This window comes from Rhipicephalus sanguineus, chromosome 1 (genome assembly GCF_013339695.2).
Source record: "Rhipicephalus sanguineus isolate Rsan-2018 chromosome 1, BIME_Rsan_1.4, whole genome shotgun sequence".
NCBI classification, from domain to species: Eukaryota; Metazoa; Arthropoda; class Arachnida; order Ixodida; family Ixodidae; genus Rhipicephalus; species Rhipicephalus sanguineus.
The window spans coordinates 174,074,057-174,095,182 of record NC_051176.1 but is presented as its reverse complement, the minus strand read 5'-3'; the positions used below and the strand labels follow the sequence as shown (position 1 = coordinate 174,095,182).

The 21,126-nt window shown below is 47.1% G+C and overlaps 1 protein-coding gene across 1 annotated transcript in view; it reads right to left on the bottom strand.

Annotated features, from left to right (window-relative positions):
- Positions 1-15,506: 15,506 nt before the first annotated feature.
- Positions 15,507-21,126, bottom strand: part of LOC119402577 (ribosomal RNA processing protein 36 homolog) — a 29,924-nt gene continuing 24,304 nt past the window's right edge. Inside the window, exon 8 of the mRNA XM_037669722.2 lies at positions 15,507-15,688. Within this exon, the coding sequence (XP_037525650.1) occupies positions 15,552-15,688 (137 nt within the window). The 3' untranslated portion in view covers positions 15,507-15,551. The remainder of the gene's footprint in view (positions 15,689-21,126) is intronic.

Below are 21,126 nucleotides of genomic sequence, written 5' to 3'. Positions count from 1 at the left end.
AGCGACGAAAACTTCAAAGTCAAATTAAAATATTTTATACGTGTTCTCCGACTCCAGTGTGTGGACAGCGTTGACACTACATACCAACGAAGCAAAAAACGTCCCTTTTGCGATGTCTCAAAATCGTGTCACCACTCCTTTAATTATTGCAAAGAAGCCAAAATTTCGCAGTTACCGACCTAGACATAAATGCTTTGAAGGAACGTTTAACGCCCGAAAGATCAGTGACTGTCAGTGAGACTGACTACTTGTGCTACGCGTGCTTTTGCTACCACTGCAATGAAAGATCTTCACGGAACGCACAGTTTATCGATGACCTTCTTATGCCCCCTGAAAAAGAAATCGACGTCATTAACCAGATCACTGCGACTACCGGTGCACGTGTGTTCAAGTCACCCGAGAGGTGTTGCTGTTTCGAACTCAATCGGTCTGAGGACGCGAAAACGAGCTCTCACTGCGCCGTCTCGGGTGCGCGCGCGCCTGCTCGGTAGCCCCGCACTCGTGGCCGCTGCAGAGACCAAATAATTTCAATATTAACGTCTTCAGTGCCGGCGACACCTTTTTCGGTACCTGCTGGCCTTTTAATAAAGAGAAATTCAATCCTACCTGCATTTTATACACTTGCTGGGCAAGAAGTCGGAATTGCCAATCCTTGCCTAAGGGTCTCATTGGAGGGGCCCTAACTATTAGTGCAACAACATTATGCAACATGTTTTCAATTATTGTGCAACCTGATATGGAGAATAAGTGGACAAAGTTTAAGAAATTTAAAAAATGGGTTTCTTTTCTAATTGTCGTCAGAAGTTTCCATTGTTCGGTGTTTTCTTGAACTTAGCCCGATCATATCTCTTTACTAAAAAGGTATAGAAATATAAGATTCAGCAGTTTGGTAGATAAGCATGCGAAGAACGTAATGTGGAATTTTCGTCGCTCTCCTACAAGGTATTTTTGAGATAAAGACCTTCAAAGTAAAGAAAATAACGTTTTCTGGGCCAATTTTGAGGTTTTTATAAAAACATCTACACTACAAATAAAAACTAAAAATACCTGAGCAGAAGCAAAAACATGCATATATTTAGTTAAAAAAATTTGAGCTACCTAGCTTTAATATGTTTTGTGCAATTCATAACGAAAGATGGCCAAAACAGCAGAGCGGATGAGCGCTCCACTCCACCTCTCCGTCATTATTGATTTCCTGTGCTTCGAACAAATTTTTGGCGGCAAAACAAATTGCGGATCTCTTCTTTCCACTCATCAGGCAATAATATATAAAATTTTGAAATAAATTTAAGAGGTCGACCAGCCATCGTTTGTTCGATCTTACGTGGAATCACCCGCGTAGTTACGCTGCGTTCCCGACAGAATACATCGAACGTGCATCACACCCGGGCGTATCGTTCGTGCGATCTCGCCTATCTCGCTCTTTCGCCAGCGTCATTTTACTGCCGGCAGCAACGAGTGCACGAAGGCGGTCCTCGAAGTGGCGAAATAATGCGCTCGTCGCCGACACCGCATTTCGAACAGGGGTTGCGGCTCCGCAAACTCCGACAAAAAAAGACGTATTCGGGGCGTCTTTTTGCCACCCAACAATAATGTCGCCTATCTGGCGGGCTTTCCTTGCGTTATCACCGCGCGCCCGGTGCTTCCCGACCACGAACGACATGTGGCTATCAGCATGACATAGCGTTCGTGATAGGAAAGTAGCCAGCGCACAGTTTTCGAGAAAGGAAAGGCAAGAAACCCCGATGATGATCGTTGTGTGGCTGATAGACGCCACAGATACTCCCGTTTGCCTCAGAGTGTCGACCGGTGGTAACAGGGGCGAAAGTGTGTATAAAGATAATAAAAACGTTAAGTTCGAGGGATTGTAGTGCCAAAACTCCCAAAACCCCGATATGACGATGATAGTGGGGGAATCCTGATCAGTTGTGACCACCTTTAATAGGCACTGTTACATTTGACCTCTTTATAATGCAGCTGGGAAGGAATCAAACCAGCGCCCTCGTACTCACTAGTATGACGCCACAGCCGCTAAGCCACCAAGGCGGATGCAAAAGCTTTTCTTTTTGGTTGTTTGTTTTTCTAATACAGTGCTACCACATAAAAAAAGGGAAGAGAAAGTTTGTTCAACATGTGAATTGAGCCTAAGCTATTAAGACAGCCTAAATATAGCGCAGTCATGCACTTCCTGCCAAGTACAGATATTCTTTCGTGCAATAACAGATTTTGTCCTGATAGCATACAAGTGTACTGTTTTCAACATAAATATGTAGTAAAAAAAAAGATTACTGGTGAAAAAAAATGACCTCTCTTGATTATTCGGTATTCGATTCGTATTCGAAGCTATGTATTCGTATTCGAAAATTTTGATATTCGCACACCCCTACTTATAATTTTTTCTTCTTGTCTACATGTGTTCATAAACGCTGTTGTTCTAAGGCATATTGATGAGGTTATGCTACCATAAATTACCTCAGTGATGGAAGTGCTGCTCCAATTGCTCCAAAAGAGAAATGCTGCCCCAAAGTGTAATATTTGTTAGTAAGTGCTCTGAACCTGCTCCGAAATGGCGTTGGGAAACTGAAAACAATGAACTTTAACTGTGTGACCATCCAGCGAGCCTAAACGAAACCAAAAACAAGCTGTATACTAGTACGCTAGTATGCAGCTTGTATACTAGCTGCACACTGGCATATGGACAATGCCACTTGTACTTGCACTACATATATCTGATTTAGCTGTATATTCGTACCTTACAAGTATACTATTTTGGTGAAATGTATGTGCAATTAGTTCGATATCATACTGATTACTAACTTCTGCAGTGATAACTGATGTGTGACTGATTACATTTACTTGTTTATCAGCTTTGTCCTCATTTATGCCTGATGTGATCGGGGGTCTGCCCATAGGACCGGGGAGCAGCCTGGCCTCAGGGACAAGTCGAGTTCAGGAGCCGGAGTTGATAACAGGAACGTTTATTTACATGACGTTTTGGTAGCGTGTCGTAGCGTCGTCTAGCGACGCTGCGTCGCGTCGACGTAGCCTCGACGTGGCCTGTCGAAGCCTCGTCGTAGCATAGCCTGCTTGGAGTGTCTCGACGCTCGCGTTATAAAGCCTGGGCCTTCCCAGGATTCCCTGCTGGAGGAAACAATCAAGTCCAAGACAGTCCAATCAAACACGTTGTCTTCATCTCCGCCCGTGCACCTAGTAAGCACCGCCTCCTTCGCACTCCGGGAAAGAGAGAAGCGGTGCACCTGGACGACGGACGGTCCCGGGAGGCGAACAAGACACAATACACACAAGAAAGGGATGCACATTCCTGAAAATTGGCCGTGACGTCAGGTGTGCTGTCAGGTGCAGTCGTTCCTTGCCTCGGAGCGCCGTCGGCGCAGCGGACGGCCAGCTCCTCATGCCACAAAGGAACCATACACACAATGAACGGATTACTGCTATACACATTCCTGAAGACTGGCCGCGATGTCAGGTGTGTTGACAGTTGCAAACCTCTCCTTGCCTCGATGTGTCGCCGGTACATCTCGCAGAAGGCCGAACAAAGCAGTGTACATGTTACTGCCTCCTCCGAGCAGCCTAGACTGTGACTGTGACTTACATGTGACTGTGGCTACTTTTATAATTTAGTGCTCAGCCTTATCACTTTTATATCATTTCTGCCACAAGTACTGGTATTTTAAATATATGTAGCTCATCAAACTTAGTGTTCAATGACCATCCATCCGCTTAATTATTTGTTTCTTGCAATTTGCAATGATTATTTTACGGGGAATATTTTTAATAATAAATATTAATATTTATGAGATGCTTAAATGATGCTTTAAACTCCAGGAGTCGTTTGGAATATTTTGCCACCTGCTTTGAAAACACCAATGGCTGCTCCAAACTAGCATTTTTTCTGCTCCAGAATCTGCTCCAAAAAGCAAAATGTCGCTTCCATCCCTCTTACCCTCTACCTCCAGTGAATGAACATGCTAAATGTCAGCGTGTGTGGTTCCAGCTGTGACGTACACACGTTCATTCGCAGACATCACCTGTACAATTTGATGCATCAACATCTAGCCAATTGCGTATATCCTAGTAGTTCAGCTTCCACATTCTGCCCCGCCACGGCGGTCTAGTGGTTATGGCGCTCGACTGTTGACCCGAAGGTCGCAGGATCTAATCCCGACCGCGGCGGCTGCATTTTCAATGGAGGCCAAAATGTCTGAGGCCCGTGTACTTATATTTAGGTGCAAGTTAAAGAATCCCAGGTGGTTGAAATTTCTAGAGCCCTCCACTAAGGCGCCCCTTATAATCATATCGTGGTTTTGGGATGTTAAACCCCAGATATCATTAGCTTCCACGTTCTGGCAATTAAAGGTGTTTCGATATTGAAAAATTGCCATACATAAATTGGAACAGTCACAAGCATACATGTTTTTATATGGTCAACTGAGCGCTTGTCAATGAAATGCAAATCTTTTCAGTTATGCTGTGGAATGTGGCGAGGCGTACGGAAGGAATGACCAAAGATTTTTACCGGGTGTTTTTTTTTTAGAGAATAGTTTTTTATAAAAATTATGATAGTCAGGCTCCTTTCAGTTTCCCGCATGAACTTTACGTCGAGACGGAAATACTTTTCTGCAGCTAAGACGACATTGATGTGACTAGTTAACAAAAACTTGTTAATTAACTTTTTAATTATTGAGTGAGGGCAGTTGTTTATATTAGAAAGTTGTAGTGCATGGCAATTTATGGCATGCCCATTTTTTAGAAATCGTGAAAGTAGCACGTAATTAGAGATATTCATCGAATTTTGAGGCCAATACCGAAACTGACCGTACCCGGCATGCAGGAAGCGCAACCGCACTGTTACATCAGACTGGAACTACCTGCGACAAGGAATAATAATATCTGGGGTTTTACGTGCGAAAACCATGATATGATTATGCGGGACGCCATAGTGGAGGGCTTCGAAAATTTTGACAATCTGTTTTTCTTTAATGTGCACTGACATTGCACAGTACACGGGACGGGCTTCTGCCATTTTGCCTCCACTGAAATGCGACCACCGCGGCCGGGACCGAACCCGCGACCTTCAGGTCAGCAGCCGAGCACCGTAACCACTGATCCACCATGGCAAACGCGCGACAAGTGAAAAAATTTAAATCAAGGCGCACCGAAGCAGAATCTCTTCAGGAAATCAGCAAGCATCCTGAAATACACAAGTAGACAGCTTATTCTTCGGGTGCGATGTGTGGTGCTTATGCGTTTCTTTCTTGTACTACAAACAGGCCTGAAAAGCTATGTCGCCTGTCTGCAAGAGGAAACGCTGCAGCAGCTGCCCTCGAGTTTCATGTTTCACAGGGAAAGAAAAGGTTGATATCACAGTTTTTTCACCACACGTAAACAGCACACGCAAAGGTAAGGTGATCACTGGCACAACTGAGATTACTTGCTGCTTTCCACAAAAAGATACAGCCAGGATGCGCCTTCATAACAATTTCGTCACTTCCTTGTCACATGTAGTTGCGGTCTGACGTAATAGAGTGATCACGTTTTTTTGAGCGCCAGGCACGGTCAGTTTCAGTACTAGCCATAGGTCGGCAAAAAATGTGGAGCTCACTCAGGCTCACTCATGAAATACATTTTGTCTAGGACTCAGAGTCACCTAAATTTTCCTCATGTGGACTCACTCAGGCTCAGACTTGCAGCTCGGTCTGAGTCCTAGTTGACTCATGAGTCCGTTAACATATGATTAGCCTTTTTGACCATGGTGTCAATGCTCTTTAACAGCAATATATCGCATAATCGGTGCTCTACTTGGCACTTTTTGATCTCGTACCTTTAAAGGGGTCCTGCGACACAAATTAAGCATGTCATTTTCAATGCTTCTTCAGGTACTGTGGAATGCGCCGACATCGTTGCGCAAGTGGCAACGCTGAAAACGAAGCCGTTATAATTTTATTTCACCGGATAAACTACCTTCATTTCGGACTACAGCGACACACATCAGCTATTTTTGTTATGGGAGGTAACGTTTCGTCATGTGACAGTGACGACAAAGGCCGTGCATTTTGATTGGCTTGACGCGACAAGTACCATGTAATATTTATACGGTGGTAGCTAGGCCATATTACGGAGCCCTAAAAGGTACAAAACCCCTTTTTATGCTTTCTCAGAAACAAATCATTCCTGTTTCTAATTGATGTATTTTCAAAACAACGAACACGACGCTAGGTGCACTTAAAGGGACACTAAAGGCAAATAACAATTTATGTCAGAGTGAAAGCCCAATGTATGACAACTTCTAAAACGGCAACGTTATCAACAGCAGTGCCCTACTTACCGAGAAATTAAGCTAAATTTATCACATGATGAGCGCCACGAGTGGGACATTTTCAAAGTGATCTCGATGACGTATGGAAGTCGGCCTACAATAAATCACTAGTAATCAAACTAGCAGCAGTAAAAAAAGAACATTCCGAGCATCAAAAGACGTAATAAAATGCTGTTTGTTCGTTTCCGCTTGATTCATGGAAAACAAAACCTCCGTGGCGTTGCCATGGGGAACGGCGCGCGTGGTTCAAAGGTTCCGTTTTCGCCGAATTGCGCCTCGCCCGTCTCAGTGGTAGTTTCGGGATCGCGTACTGCCGTGCGTGTTTTGCGCGCTCGTGAAAGTCGCTCTGACAGAAAGTTCGACAAAATGCCGCATGCGTGTGATATTGCCGGATGCCCGAATGGTGCACAACGCCAGTGCTGCAGCAAGGAAACCGGTGTGTCTTTTCACTGTGTGCCGCGGAATGAACCCTTACGCTCGAAGTGGCTTAGTGTCATGCAATTACGCCAGTGTGCTAAACAGTCAAAACCTCTGCGTGTGTGCTCGCTGCACTTTCGTACTGAGGATTACGAGACCAACCGCAACTTGGTGAAGGCTTTGAATGTGCCCATCCTAGCAAGTCTTTGCAATGTCTTTGCCGCAGCGCCGTTGTTGCTACTGTGGGTCCCGCTACTTCCGCTCGGCTGCTACTAGTGTCGGCGGTCGCGCAGTAAAAGCGGGCAACGTTGGGCACGGCAGCAGTGACGTATGAAAGTCGTATTTTCAGGCGGGAGATTTGAAGCGCGCTAACGCGATGCGGACCACTAAAAACGTGATTTTATTTCAAAATAAGCACTTCCTTGGCACAAAAGCAGCACTACGAGGTTTCTGGACCGCTATTTCAACAATCAACGTCGACTTAATATTTGCCTTTAGTGTCCCTTTAAAGCCCCTCCAAGTACCGCCATCCATTGTTCGACGACGACGCCCACTTCCGGTTCCGGAGCTTCCGGAAGGAAGTTCTTGAGCCACTTCCTTCCGCTTTTTCCTTCCATCTTGTTTCTGCGCACGCATGTGCACACGCGAGAAAGCTCATATTTGCTTCTCCGTTTCGCAAGTGTTGTTGTTTTGAGGTTCGTCGTAAACTGCCTGCCGCCGAGCGAGTTTTCGCTCGGTGTTTCTGCGTCGCGAGGGCATGGGCGGGCATCAGGCGGGCATGGGGCAGGTGCATCAACCGGAAAAGCAGCAGAAACATCATGGCGGCACTTCGGCTTCCGCTATGCGGGGAACCGGTGTAAAGGGAGAGGGGGCGGACGAGTTGGCGCTACTTAACCTAGCCGGCGGAAAACGCATGGAGGGGCTTTAGGTGCACTGTGGAACTGGTGGGAATGGTAATCAAACGATACTCTCCCGCGTTTTGCCTTTTGCGGCATCGAGCGACACCAGCCACACCGGCACCTGCGAAACACTCAACGCTCAGTTCGGCACGATGCTGTCAACGGAAAAAATATTCTAAATGCTTACCGACCGACGCCTTCCACGTCATCGGGCGTTAGCGCTTCGTCCGGGCCCTCGGAACCATCCTCGCATTGTGCGGGGCTCAGCAACACACTTTCAATTTGCAATGGCGTGCACGACATGCAAGCCATTGCTGCGTCGCAAGAGCTCGGGCTCGAGGTCTGTTAGGTCTTCTAGACTTATTGTGTACACTACACGACAAACCATGGGAGCGTCTGCTAGCTGACGCACGTGGTTCGTCGTAATCATGGTAACAACGGCGCCAAAAAGAGTGGTAGCAAGGTACTGTGTGAAGGCCACCATGAGGTGACATTTACAGTGATGCTACCGAGGACTTCTGATTTGGAGCAGTTTTTGGAGCAGCAATATTTCCGTTTTGGAGCACTTTGGAGCAGCAAAATTTTCATCTTGGAGCACTTTGGAGCATATAATTTTGCATCTGGAAGCACTTTGCAGCAGCGAATTCTACATCCTGGAGTGCAATACAGAAGCATATTGCATTAACATTCAAGCACCTGAGTATTATTATGGGGCTCTTATGAAGGCTAGAAATATTTCGATTCATTGCAAATCTCATAAAAAATCATCTCAGGAGCACAGGCGTGCGCACAGGGGGGGGCAGGGGAGGGCGGCCGCCCCTCCCCTAATCACCTAAGAGGGGGGGGGGGCGCAAAATCTGCCCCGTACATTGACCCTTGCGATAGCAATTATATGGACACTCTCGGCGGATTTTGCCGTCGCCGTTGCCGTAATTTTCCGTATAAAGTCCAAATTAATAACATCACCACGCGCATTCTAGCCGCGGGTAAAAGCTCGCGAGCGCTGGCGACGAACGTGGCTGAAGCGGAGATTAAACTAGCCGGCCGTCTGTCTCCGCCGCCCGGACAGCGCATGAGATAACATCTTCCCGCGTGCGTGCCTGCCGTCGATTGCTCATCAAACAGAGAGGAAACGCCCCGCCCGTCTTTCGTAAGGAGCATGAAGGGACGCCAGGGGAGCGGAAGGGGGGGGGGCGCATCGTTCGAAGGGCGCAGTCGCTTGCGCGCGCGCTATCTCGAGGCGTCAGGAGACGGCTCGTAAACTTGCTGTGCTCTCAACGCTTACTTCGCGTTTAGAGAACTCAGAGCAAGAAAACGCTTCGGTTCCTGGAGGGCCATATTCCCTTAAAAGGGTACTGACACCTTTTTTCGAATGCGAGTTTACTCTGCCATACATATCTCCTGTATGCAGAGACAGCTCTGAGCAATTGTGAAGCTCAGCAAGTGCTAATAAGATATTTTAATTTGATATTAAAGGCAATTTTTCCATAGCGCACCTGCTGACATCGACACTAGTTTGACGTCAGGCTACAGTACAAATTCCGGTGACTTCACGCAGCAGTCTGGCTTGTTGTGATGACGTTAGGTACCGAAACTTCCAAGATGGCCGCTTGTACGTCATCAAAACTTCCAAAATGGCCGCTTGTGCGTGGAAACGTCACTATATATTGTGCGAGCACGTGACGAGAAGCTCATACCGTGTTGTGACGTCAGGGTACAGTAGGAACCGAAACTAGCTTTTAAAAACATACTGTAATTACTTTTTCAGGGCGCACTCGCGCTTATCACTACTTTTTCTGGGCTCTTGAGGGCTTGGCCTTTCATTTGACGCAAAAAAACGACAACTGAAAATATTCGTGTCAGTACCCCTTTAAACAAGCGTTTTGTTGAGTTACGCGAGATCGGATCCAAAAGAGTTAGCTGCTAGTCTTACTTCGTTTCACAATACAATTTTTTGGCATCGCATTCATTGCTTCGCTCTTAAGCGAAACTGAGTTTTTTTAACCGTTAGCTATTGACCCCCGAAAGCGAGGGACGGACGTGTAACATGGCGTAGCCGCTTCACTGTGGGCCGTCAGCGACGGGCCCGCTATTGACAGCTGCTCATTTGCGGCTGCTCCGACCAGGAGATATGCTTTTATTAATGAGATGACATTTTAAATGCGAATGCATTTCTTAGTCGGGGGTTGTCCTGCGTCCCTGGCCGGCGTGCGCACAGGCGCACACCGGCGCGCGCTCCTCCTCGCCCCTAGCAACAGCTGCGCCGCGCCTAGCAACCGGAGCAGGTGGTGAGCGGCGGAGGGTAAGGGAGAGGAGGAGCGCGCGGGCGTGTGATAGCACTCGCATCGCGGAGCAGCGGAGGGTAAGGGAGAGGAAGAGCGTACCCGGTGAGGGCGCTCGCATCGCGGAGCTCGCTCGGCGGAGAGAGAGCTCGGGCGCTCCCCTCCGCGCTCGGGCCTATAGACCTCGTGAGCTGGTATGGTGGCGCTACTGCTCTCGCCCTCTATCGGGTCAGCGGCGCACTGTTAGGATTGTCGACTACGAGCGCGTCTGCATGTTTCAGGCGGCGACGACGTTTGCGGCGGCCGCTGTTCTCCAAGAACGGCATTTTTTTCTTCTTTTTGTGAGTATAAGTGCCCCGTGTTGACTCATATGTACTTGTGTTTCACTTTTTTGTCGAAAAGTCGGTCTGTCGGCGACTCTTGTCGGCATTCAACCACCCTATCGTCCCCTTTCCGCCTCGAGGCACCCGAGGGAGGCAAAGAGCCGCTTGTCGCTCAGAACCAAGCTACGAGCTCGTCTTCCCATAATGGGGGGGGAGGGGGGGGGGAACAGCTTTGTGCACCGGAAACGACAAACAATGAGGAGCCTTTGCGCCTCTCGGACGCCACCATATGGGCTGCAGTGCTACACATACCGGCGCCAATGAGTTCGTCACTCGTTGTCGTCTGCTCCAACAGCGTCGGCCGCTCGCGCGTGGAAATGGCTGCGAGAAACGAACATCGAGTTTTCTTCTGCGGTTTTCGTAGAATCGAAGATATAGAAAAGTAATTTAAAAATAGCTGCTTGTCGATTGGAACCAAGCTGTACGCGAGTAACCACGTGTACGGCGTCAGAGAGGAATCGCTGAGCGCTGCTGGGTCGTCAGAAATCATTGGAAAATGCATCGCACAGATGAAGAGCGTGGATTATGACGTGCGACTGGAGGTGAGCTTTCTATTTCTCAATGCAAATTTGTGTCTGATTCCGCACCGGCTACCCCTGCTCGCCGCTCTGGCTGGCAAGAAATCACGCGTGAGAGCAGAAGACGCAGGCAGGCACATTGCCCCTCTAGGTGGCCGTTGACAGCCTGCTATCTTCCTATCTTTCTTTGTGACCTTGTAAGCTTGTGTATACATTTAAAATAATAAAAGGCGAAAAAAAAAAACGCACGAGAGTGGAGACACTGATGGACGGAATTCGAGGCGTTGCTTACGCAGCCCCGCACAGCTGCGGTAGAGTTGTCTTTCATTTTCGTCCGACTTCTGAGGTAACCCGCAGAATTTTAAAGCTAGTCCCTTCCGAACGGTGTTCATACAGCTGTTGTGCCAGCCATGCACGCAGAAGTACGAAAAAGTACCGGGCTACTGGGACGTTTTTACGTCCTTTCGGCGAGGATCCTTGCGTTTCTACCGTGACTGCGGGCACGGGAGCAACAAACGACAATCCTAAGTTTTCCGCCGCGGCCGTCCGATGGCGCTGCCTGTTCAGTTCAAAGCGCGCGCTTTGGTGTCTTGATAGCGATGGAAGTCGGTGAAGTCGAATCTCTCGCGGCAACGATACCACTAGGACGAAGTGTAACACAATGCAACTCGAGCATTACGCCTCTACGTGCACACTCTCGTCTCTCTTCATTAATTAATCGCACACTCATCGGGTGCACCCAAATGCATTCGCATTTCCTCACGATCCCCTTCGGGGAGGTGTGGGGAATTTAAAAAAAAAAGCAAGCAAAAAATTCGAATTGGAACCCTAGCACGTGAGCTCGAAAGGGCAGGGCCTTTTAGGGGGTATTTACCGCAGAGTGGTTACAAACGCGGGTGTGCTGGCGGAAGAAATTACGAAAAAGCTCTTCTGGATGAAGATCCACGGATAAAGTATATCTGAGGAAAAGTGTCAACGCGTTTCCACCGTTCGCGTGCTCTTCCATAAACGCGAAGCAAGGAAAATCCGGAAACAGAAGTGACAGACATTTTAGCGGCACGCATGTAGTTATAACTGAACAATGCTTTCCTTACGTGCCGTGCGACGCTTGAAACGAGCTATCAGCAGCGTTTCTGGAACAGACGACGTCCGCCGATGAATCGTCGTCGCACTTTCTCGCTACCGATAGGCCTAGGCGTCACGAGCCTCTGCGGAGAGCGCGTTTTGCTGTCGAGCTGACTTGCAGAACAGAAGCTGCGTCGGCAGCGTGCATGGCATCGAGGCTTACTCGGAACGCACGCGCGAGCGCTATTTATTCAGCGGAATAATTCTTGGTCCATGATTGCGACTTTATTGGCAGCCCCAAGATCAAGCTGCACATGTTCTGACGCGCCGGCGGTGCGATTGCCGGTGATAGACGCCCCCAAACCCGAGACTTTGGCGCAGTTTGGCGCAAATTTCGTCGATATTATCAGGATGGCGCAGTAAATACAATTTGGCGCAGTTGGCGCAGGAGTGGAATCACTGCATTTATGGTAGGTTTTTGTAAGACGGACGCAGTGATTGGAACCGGCCTTTGATGTCAGTGGGAGAGTGAAATGCGAAAGGGAACGTTTCTCGTCATCGTCTGCTTGAGTTTTGAATTTTGAGGACTAATAACTTCACTTTTCGTGCACCAATTTGCATAATTCTTTTTGTGTTCGTCTCGGCATTCATTCCAACACGAATTTGCGGTGCTAAATAAGGCAGTCGCAAAAGTGTCGCAGGGCCCCTTTAAATAGTGGTTGCAATCCAGTAAGGACATCTTTACTGAAAGAAATGACTCACAAGATATTTTTATCAAGAACACCTCGCGAAAGAGTTTGCGGGAATGGGGGGGGGGGGGGGGGGGGGGGGGTTAAGGCCCTCCCTCCGTAACTCACGCCTCTGATCAATAAATATTGAGATGGCGTATGAATGGTAGACGCGGGAGACGAATTGCAGCTCATGATTACTGAACTGGATAAGGAAAGTAGAAGAGTAGGTCTGAAAATTAATATGCATAAAACTAAAGTAATGTGGAACAATCTTGGTAGAGAACAGCGCTTTGCGATAGGTGGCGAGACACTGGAAGTTGTAAAGGAGTACGTCTACTTAGGACAGGTAGTAACCGCGGAGCCGAACCATGAGAGTGAAATAACTAGAAGAATAAGGATGGGTTGGGGCTCATTCGGCAAGCATTATCAAATCATGAATGGTAATCTACCACTATCCCTCAAGAGGAAGGTATATAACAGCTGCATCTTACCGGTACTTACCTACGGAGCAGAAACCTGGAGACTTACAAAGAGGGTTCAACTTAAATTGAGGACGACGCAGCGAGCGATGGAAAGGAAAATGATAGGTGTAACCTTAAGAGACAGGAAGAGAGCAGAGTGGGTCAGGGAACAAACGGGGGTTAATGACATCATAGTTGAAATCAAGAAGAAGAAATGGATATGGGCCGGGCACGTAGCACGTCGGCAGGATAACCGGTGGTCATTAAGGGTAACTGACTGGATTCCAAGAGATGGCAAACGCGTGAGGGGGAGACAGAAAATCAGGTGGGTAGATGAGATTAAGAAGTTTGCAGGTATTACGTGGCAGCAGAAAGCACAGGACCGGGCTGATTGGCGGAACATGGGAGAGGCCTTTGCCCTGCAGTGGGCGTAGACAGGCTGATGATGATGATGATGAATGGTAGTGCGTTGCAGTGTGTGTTAGTAGACGTGAGTATAAACGCGGGCTGGGCATAAGGCTGATAGCAATGCTGCAGTTGAGTAGTTATCACCATAGTTCGGCGCAAAAATGTGGAGCTTGCTCAGACTCGCCCAAGAAATATATTTTGCACTTAGGGCTCATTTGGACTCAATCACCAAAATTTTCCTCAACCAGACTCATTTGGGCTCAAACTCACCAAAATATTACTCACGACTCACAGATCGATCCGAGTCTGGGTGAGTCTGCCGACCTAAGGTATTGGCCTTAAAATTCGATGACGAATATATCTAACTACGTGCAACTTTCGTGATCTCTAAAAATAGGTTATGCCATAATTTGGCACGCACTACAACTTTCTAATATAAACCCCTGCCCTCAAGTCAATAATTAAAATGTTAAAGAGCTTTTGTTAATTGGTCACATAAGTGTCATTTTAACTGCGGCAAAGTATTTCCCCCTCGTCGTGGAGTTCGTGTGCAAAAACAGCAGGTGCCTTACTGTCATAGGATTTTCATTAGAAAACACCCTGTAAAAGTGATCAATTTGCTGAAAAAACCGAATTTTAAATAAAGGAAACAAGCAGCTGTTTCATGTAGATGACATCTCAACTAACCCCACTATGGTGTTAGTGCCACTAGAGCAATACTGGTGATGTCATTTCGCAACACTGCAAGCTAAGCCAGCTCACTGAAGCTTGACAGCAGTGATTCAATGCTGGGCTTCGATGACACAAAACAGAAACAGCGCACAACAAAAATTGCACATTCAAGGGCATGACTTGGGAGCATAGGTCAGCAAAAAATGTGGAGCTCACTCAGAATCACTCATGAAATATATTTTGCCCTTAAAGCTCACTCAGACTCACACTCACCAAAATTTTCCTCAACTGGACTCACTCGACTCAGACCCAGTGAAATTTTTCTGAGACGGACTCACTCGGACTCAAAGTCACCGAAATATTACTCTCTCGGACTCACTCAGACTCATGGTTCTATCCGAGTCTGAGTGAGTCAACTCATGAGTGAGTTTGCCGACCTATGCTTGGGAGTGTGCAAAATGAGTCCGTTAGCGTATAATTGGCTTTTCTGACCACGGTGTCAATGGCGTTTAACACCAGACTCTCACATATTTGGTGCTTTACTTGGCACCTTTTGATGTCAAACCTTCAAATATGAGTTATCAGTGGTCGAAATCCAGTAAGGACATTTTTATTGAAAGTGGTAACTCGCTCAAGATACCTGTGAAAGTTTGCGGGGGAGAGGTCAACCTGCCCCCCCCCCCCCTTCTACGTAACTCACGCCTCTGATCAATAAATATTGAGCTGGCGTATGAACGCTTGTGCTTTGAAGCATGTGTGAGTCGGCGGGAATATAAACGTGAGCCGACACAAGGCTGATAGTAATGCTGAAGTTGTGTAGATAGAACCATAGGTCGGCAAAGAAGTGTGGAGCTCACTCAGACTCACTCAAGAAATAGATTTTGCGCTTAGGGCTCACTCGGACTCAGACTCACCAAGACTTCCCTCTACCGCACTCACTCGGACTCAGACTCACTAAAATTTTTCTCAGCCGGACTCGCTCGGACTCAAGCTCACCAAAATATTACTCACCCGAACTCGCTCAGACTCAGACTCACGGCTCGATCTGAGCCTGAGTGAGTCTGAGTCGACTCATGAGTGAGTTTGCCGACCTATGCTTCGGAGTGTGCAAAATCGAAAAGTCTCTGCAATTGCTCTTCAGCACAATCATTCAGACTCTCCTTGATTTCATTGAGACTTTCAGCAATAATATTAGATTTCTTTTTGAAAATTTGATATATTTACACACCGTAGTTGGCTCAAATCCAAAAAGATTCCACTTTGTGTGAGCAAATTATGTTGGTTACTTTGTAATGGGTAAGTGCTGCAGCATGGTATGAACGACAAGAGAATCAAACGAAGGAATAGATGTGTTTAAAGCAAGGTATACGTGCCAAATTCAAGTAACTGATAAAGGTAGTCTTTTCCGCTCCTTCTGAACATTCTTCTTGCGTCTTTTCTCCAGGTACTTGTCGAGTCTTCCAGCCTTTTTTAGAAGCTTGAACCTTTCAGCCAGCTCAATTTTTCGTCTTGCAGCTGCGAAGATAGACGAGGCAAGTGCAAGGTGGCACAGTCAACACATGTGCATACACACTAGAAACCTAGTTATAATGAAACAGGATGACAAAGCGAACCAAATTCTCCTTGTAAACCGCATAGAGAGACATGCATCTGAAACTTCGAAGTAAAATTGACCTGCAGAAGAATATTAAGAAACTAAAATTGTCTCCGAAATTAAATTCCTGCACGTTCAGGATGACAATACCCCTTTGCACAGTGTTCCTTAGCCGTTTGGAGCAGCGGTGCATGCTATTCAGTTGCACTACTGTCTTCCATTCTTACGCAGTCACCCCCCACCTCACGGTAATGACAACAGCGGAATATAGGGGACACCCGTGCCGAGGAGGGGCGCTGCAGTGCCAGGCGCTGCCGATGAATGTGAAGAGATAACTCTTAAGGGGAGACGTGGGTCTTAAAAAATGGTTTTTTAAAAGTTGGGTGAATGGCATGAAATTTAATACACTTATTCAGCTTTTTCTGCAGATTCAAAATCTCTAAGTAGATTTTTAATAGCTGCATTAGAACAAAAGATATGCAATTTCTAACACATATTTAAGCATATTTCTTACGGGGATTTTTGGCAACTTTGCTTTGTCAAACACAAAAACAAAGCATGTGGCAAGGTTGCCAGGAAGCTCGTCTAGCCGGTGATGCTATTTATTTTCTTTTAATGTTGTCCACCAAATTATAATTCTCGATTATCAGAAATAGTATCCAGCAAAAAAATTTCACTCACATTTACGTCTATTTATTTTGCATTTAAAGTTTGTTGAAGACAATCGGATTAGCATCACCGGCTAAACCAGCTCTCTGGCAGCCTTGCCGCATACTTTGTTTCTGTGTTTGACAAAGCAAAGTTGCCAAAAATTCCCGTAAAAAATATGCTTTTAGAGATTGCACATCTTTTGTACTAATGCAGCTACCAAAAATCTAATTAGAGATTTGGAATCTGCAGAAAAAATGGGATAAGTTTGTTAAATTTCGTTCAGTTCACCCAGCTAATAAAAGAAATAAAAAAAAGACCCGCGTCTCCCCTTAATGCGAGTGGTCACCTCTCCGCTCTCCCCTTGATGCCGCCTTGAGTACCCATTACTTTTCATACTGCACGTGTTGTCGCGGCTTTCGTGGCTCGCAAGGCGTTCTAACAAGATTCGCGTGACTGAGGACTCCCTTCGCAGCTGCATTGTGGCGAAATGGCAGTGTCTACTCAGCCTTGTAGAAGATGCGGAGCAAGTAATAGCAGACGTCATCATCCTGGTCTGGACAAAGGGCTTTTTGCATAATGAAATATATCTGTGACATAACTGAGCAAGAAAAACGAGAGAAGGCAAGATAGGGTGCCCGATTCACTACAGTTGCCCCAAGAGACAGGATTGTGCTGTTTCCCACAGAATATATCTGCTACAAATCTGTGTCGCCTCTGTTGGTTACCCCTCATTTCCATCGGCACTGCGTAAATAGACAAAATATATCACCGCACAACACAAATAGGACATGTGTGTACATGCCTTTCGTTTGTGGGAATCGAGTGCGCCCTTCCCTTTGGGCGCCTCGTTCCCCAGCTAGCGCGTGTGTTGGCCCCGCGCGGCTCGAGCGCCGGCAACCGCCGTTAATCGGCAGACCACGGCGGCAGCACCAGGCCTCTTTGTCTGGTGCGAGCCATGCGTCGACCTCTCGGCGCGCGGGCACGCGTCCGGGCATGCCTCGCAATGCTCACATGCTCACGCCACCAAGCTAGCTTACGTCACTGCGCAACGCCTGTCCTCATTGGCCGCCAGTGACAACCCCCTTCCCCCTTGAGCTCGCTTCTGTCTGGCGTGGGCTTGCCCGCGGCACATGCTCTCAGGCTAGCACGAGGGGTTGACGCGCTGCTCTGCAGGCGGCTTCTCGTTTGTGTGCTCGACTGCTGCCCTTTGTGTGATAGTCGTAGCGCCGCTGGCAAGCGTACTCGATCGGTCTTGCGGAGTTCCCTTTACGGCCTGCAAGCCCGTGACTGTCGTACTGTGCTGCATCTTGGGTTAATAAACCCGTGTTGTTTGTTGACCTCCTGCCTCGAGTGCCTTTTCTGCGCCGTGCCGGAGAATCGACGAACCCGGCCGTAGCGTCTTTGTTCGCTGCGGCAGTGGAGAACGGCGTCTCGCAAACCTATTTCCACACGCTATACGTCCTCTGTGATATAGAATAGCGGCGGCAGCGTAAATACAGGGTGGCGCGGAGTCAAATGACATATTTCAAGTGGAAATAAAGGTAGGGAATTCTCGAGGGCTCGTTTCTTTAATACAACCTTAATGAAAACCAACAGATAATGAAGCCACGGCAGGTATAGGGGACGTTAATTGTGCTGTTGTAACTGTATCGTAGCAATTGTGATATAAATATGAAAAAAGTAAAGTGGACGAAAAGACAGTTGAAAAAGTTGTCATTTCATAGAAAACTGCCGGACTAATTTTAAATAAAGCTTATTCATTCAATCATTCGTCCACCTTACTTTGTTCACATTTATATCACAATTACTACAATACAGGTAAAACAGGACAATTAAGGGGAGACGCGGGTCTTGGAACGGTCAAAAATGGTCAAAAAATCGATTTTTCGCAAAGCTTATTTTCGAGGCGTTTGTACTTCTGAGCACCTACTCTCAAATTGCTAACGCTAAATTCGGTCGGGAAACGCGATAAAATCGGCTTTCAAAGCACCCCGGCAGCACTAAAATGTCCCCAAAAGGACGAAATTTGTTCGAACTTCCCGCGCGCGCCATGAGCGTTGCAGCGGGCCGAGCGCCGCCATCTTGGGCTAGATTTGAAGCTGTTTTCTTTGTGCACATTTTGCGCCATCTCAAAATGGCGTCGCTCAAGCAGAACGGCCGCCGTCGCGGGTTTTCTGAAGGTCGTTTCCAGGCCACTGATTGGCTCTCACGCGGCGCGCTTTTCAAGCGCGCCTTTCCGAGTCTCCCATTGGCTGGCGCGACCGACACGTCATTTTTTTTTCTTTGTGTTTGGTTCTCCGCCGTGGCTGTCCGTTTGTGTGCGCCTGCTTTTGCGATCGTGCGTGTTTCTCGACGGACCGTGTCTCTACTTTGTGCCGGTAGTTTTTCCACGCGATCGAGATGCCTGGAGACTCTCGTCTGAAACCATCGACGCAACGAGCTTTTGGAAGCCGTAAAAAACGGGCTTGGAACAAGAAGGCGCCGGCTACAAGTGCACCGTCGGCAGCGGAGTTGGAGTCGCGGCCGGACCCTTTGGACCTGCCGGGAACTTCAACTGACGACACCGTGGGACCAAGTTCGACTAGCGAAACACTTCGGGTTGATGCCGCGTACTACTCGACGGCGGAGCAGGCGCAGCGAGTTGAGAGATCGGCGCAAACGAAGACCGTTCTGTCTGGAAAGTCGGCTACCCAGCGCAAGTTCGACCTTCTTGGAGTAAGCGCGGAGTGCCAGACCGGTGACGCCGGGACCGATTTTTTGCTCGTCGATATGAAAGTTTTGAATAACTTTTTTGCACAAGCGAAGTGCGACAAATGCGACGCAAAAAGTCTCAGCGTGAGGAAGGCAACGGACAAGGAGTACGGCCTTGCGGTAAAGCTTATTTTTTCTTGCAGCAGTTGTGATTTCGAGAAGAAGCAATTTTCTTCTCCGAGAGTGAGCGGAACTGCCACCATCACTCCCTTCGAAGTCAACATGAGGGCCATGAAGGGGATACAGATGATAGGCAAAGGTGTTACTGCCCTTTCGGACTTTTGTGCGTGTATGAACCTTTCGCACCGAGGCTTGCACCACAAGACGTTTCAGGGACACCTAAAAAGTTTAGTGAAAGCCTGCGAAAACACAGCGACTGAAAGTGAAGCTGCTAGTGTGGCAGTAATAAAAGAGCTGTATACAGACTTCCTGAACCCCATAGGGAACATCGATGTTGTGTTCGACGGCTCATGGATGACGCGAGGTCGGAGCTCACACATAGGTGTGGGCTGCATCATTGAGCTCTACACTGGCCTTGTAATTGACCATGTTGTTTACTCAAACTTTTGTCTCGGCTGTGCCCTGGGACCACAGCCTAGAAAAAGACTCTCTGCGTTTACGCAAGGCAAATGCAACTCATCTGAAGAGCACCAACACAAAAAAGACTCTTGCAAGGAGACACAAAACGGGTGCAACTGAAGATTACAGTCCTGGACTACTTTGAAGGTATTCTCTCAAGCATAGCAACCTATTACCCAGGGTAACATGCTGCCTAACATCTAGAAGGTTCTTCCTAAAGACTGAAAAGACATGAGCAGCCAGTCGCTTGAGCCTCATACCCCATGGCTTTTCCAGAACCCCCCAGCCGCTTGTCATGGTGGGGTTTTGATCATGCTTTGCACATTGGAAAATTTTTTTAGATATGATTCCTTGGGTGGAACAAGACACTTTCTGTTTTGTTTTGAAGGGAAACAGATGGGGAACATGTGAATAAAATTTATGGTTAAAGGTTCCTTTAGAAATTTATACAGTGCGTGTCAATCTTCAAACGCGATTTTCTCAGCTTCACATTTTTTGCCAACTTGACCAGCCTTACGGATCTTTTCATTATGTTTTTGTAAGGTAATTTTGATAAATTTTATACCGTTGAATTCGTAAGAAATAGGACTGTGGAGCTATGCTATTTTTTTGTGGCTAAGATGAACATATGAAATTTTGTGAACAATAATGTGAGCTAATTGCATTTCAAGATTACACAATGTCAATACAATTGAAAGTTCTATATGATGATATATCTCAGTGACAATATAAATAGCATAGCTCCACATGGCAGGTCTTTGGCTACAGCTGCATCTTAAACAGAACCTAAAAATACTGAGGGAAAGTGTCTTAATGACCCGTAAGAAATTACCTAATTAGATTTCACTTATGCTCTCACAATTTGATAACTAATTGAAGTACATGAAAACTAATTATATTTTTGAAAACAGGAGGAAGAAATACATATACACACCCAATTTCATTACAATATCTCCAATAATAAAACTTTTCGTTTCGAGACCAGTGTCTCCCCTTAACGTCCCCTGTATCATTATCTGTTTGTTTTCATTAACGTTCTTTTTCAAGTTGTCATATATTAAATACGAACGCAAGGAAAAAATAGGTGCGTCTATAGACCGTTTTCACGGAGAGGAGGAGCGTAGCCTCGAACCGGTGTATTTTCACCGCTTTCTCTCTCTCCACCTCGGCCGACTGCTGCCGCTGGTGTGTGCGGATTCTTGAGTTTTGCACTGCGTGGTGCGTGAGAGGTCAGCGTGTTTCCATTTTTCGACGCGCTGAAGCAATTGTGCTGCCGCAAATCGAAATGTCGGACGAGAACAAGTCGACAAGCTACCACTGCGCTGTGTTTGGCTGCGGGAATAGCTACGGAAGCCTGAAAAACTGGCAGCCAAGGCAT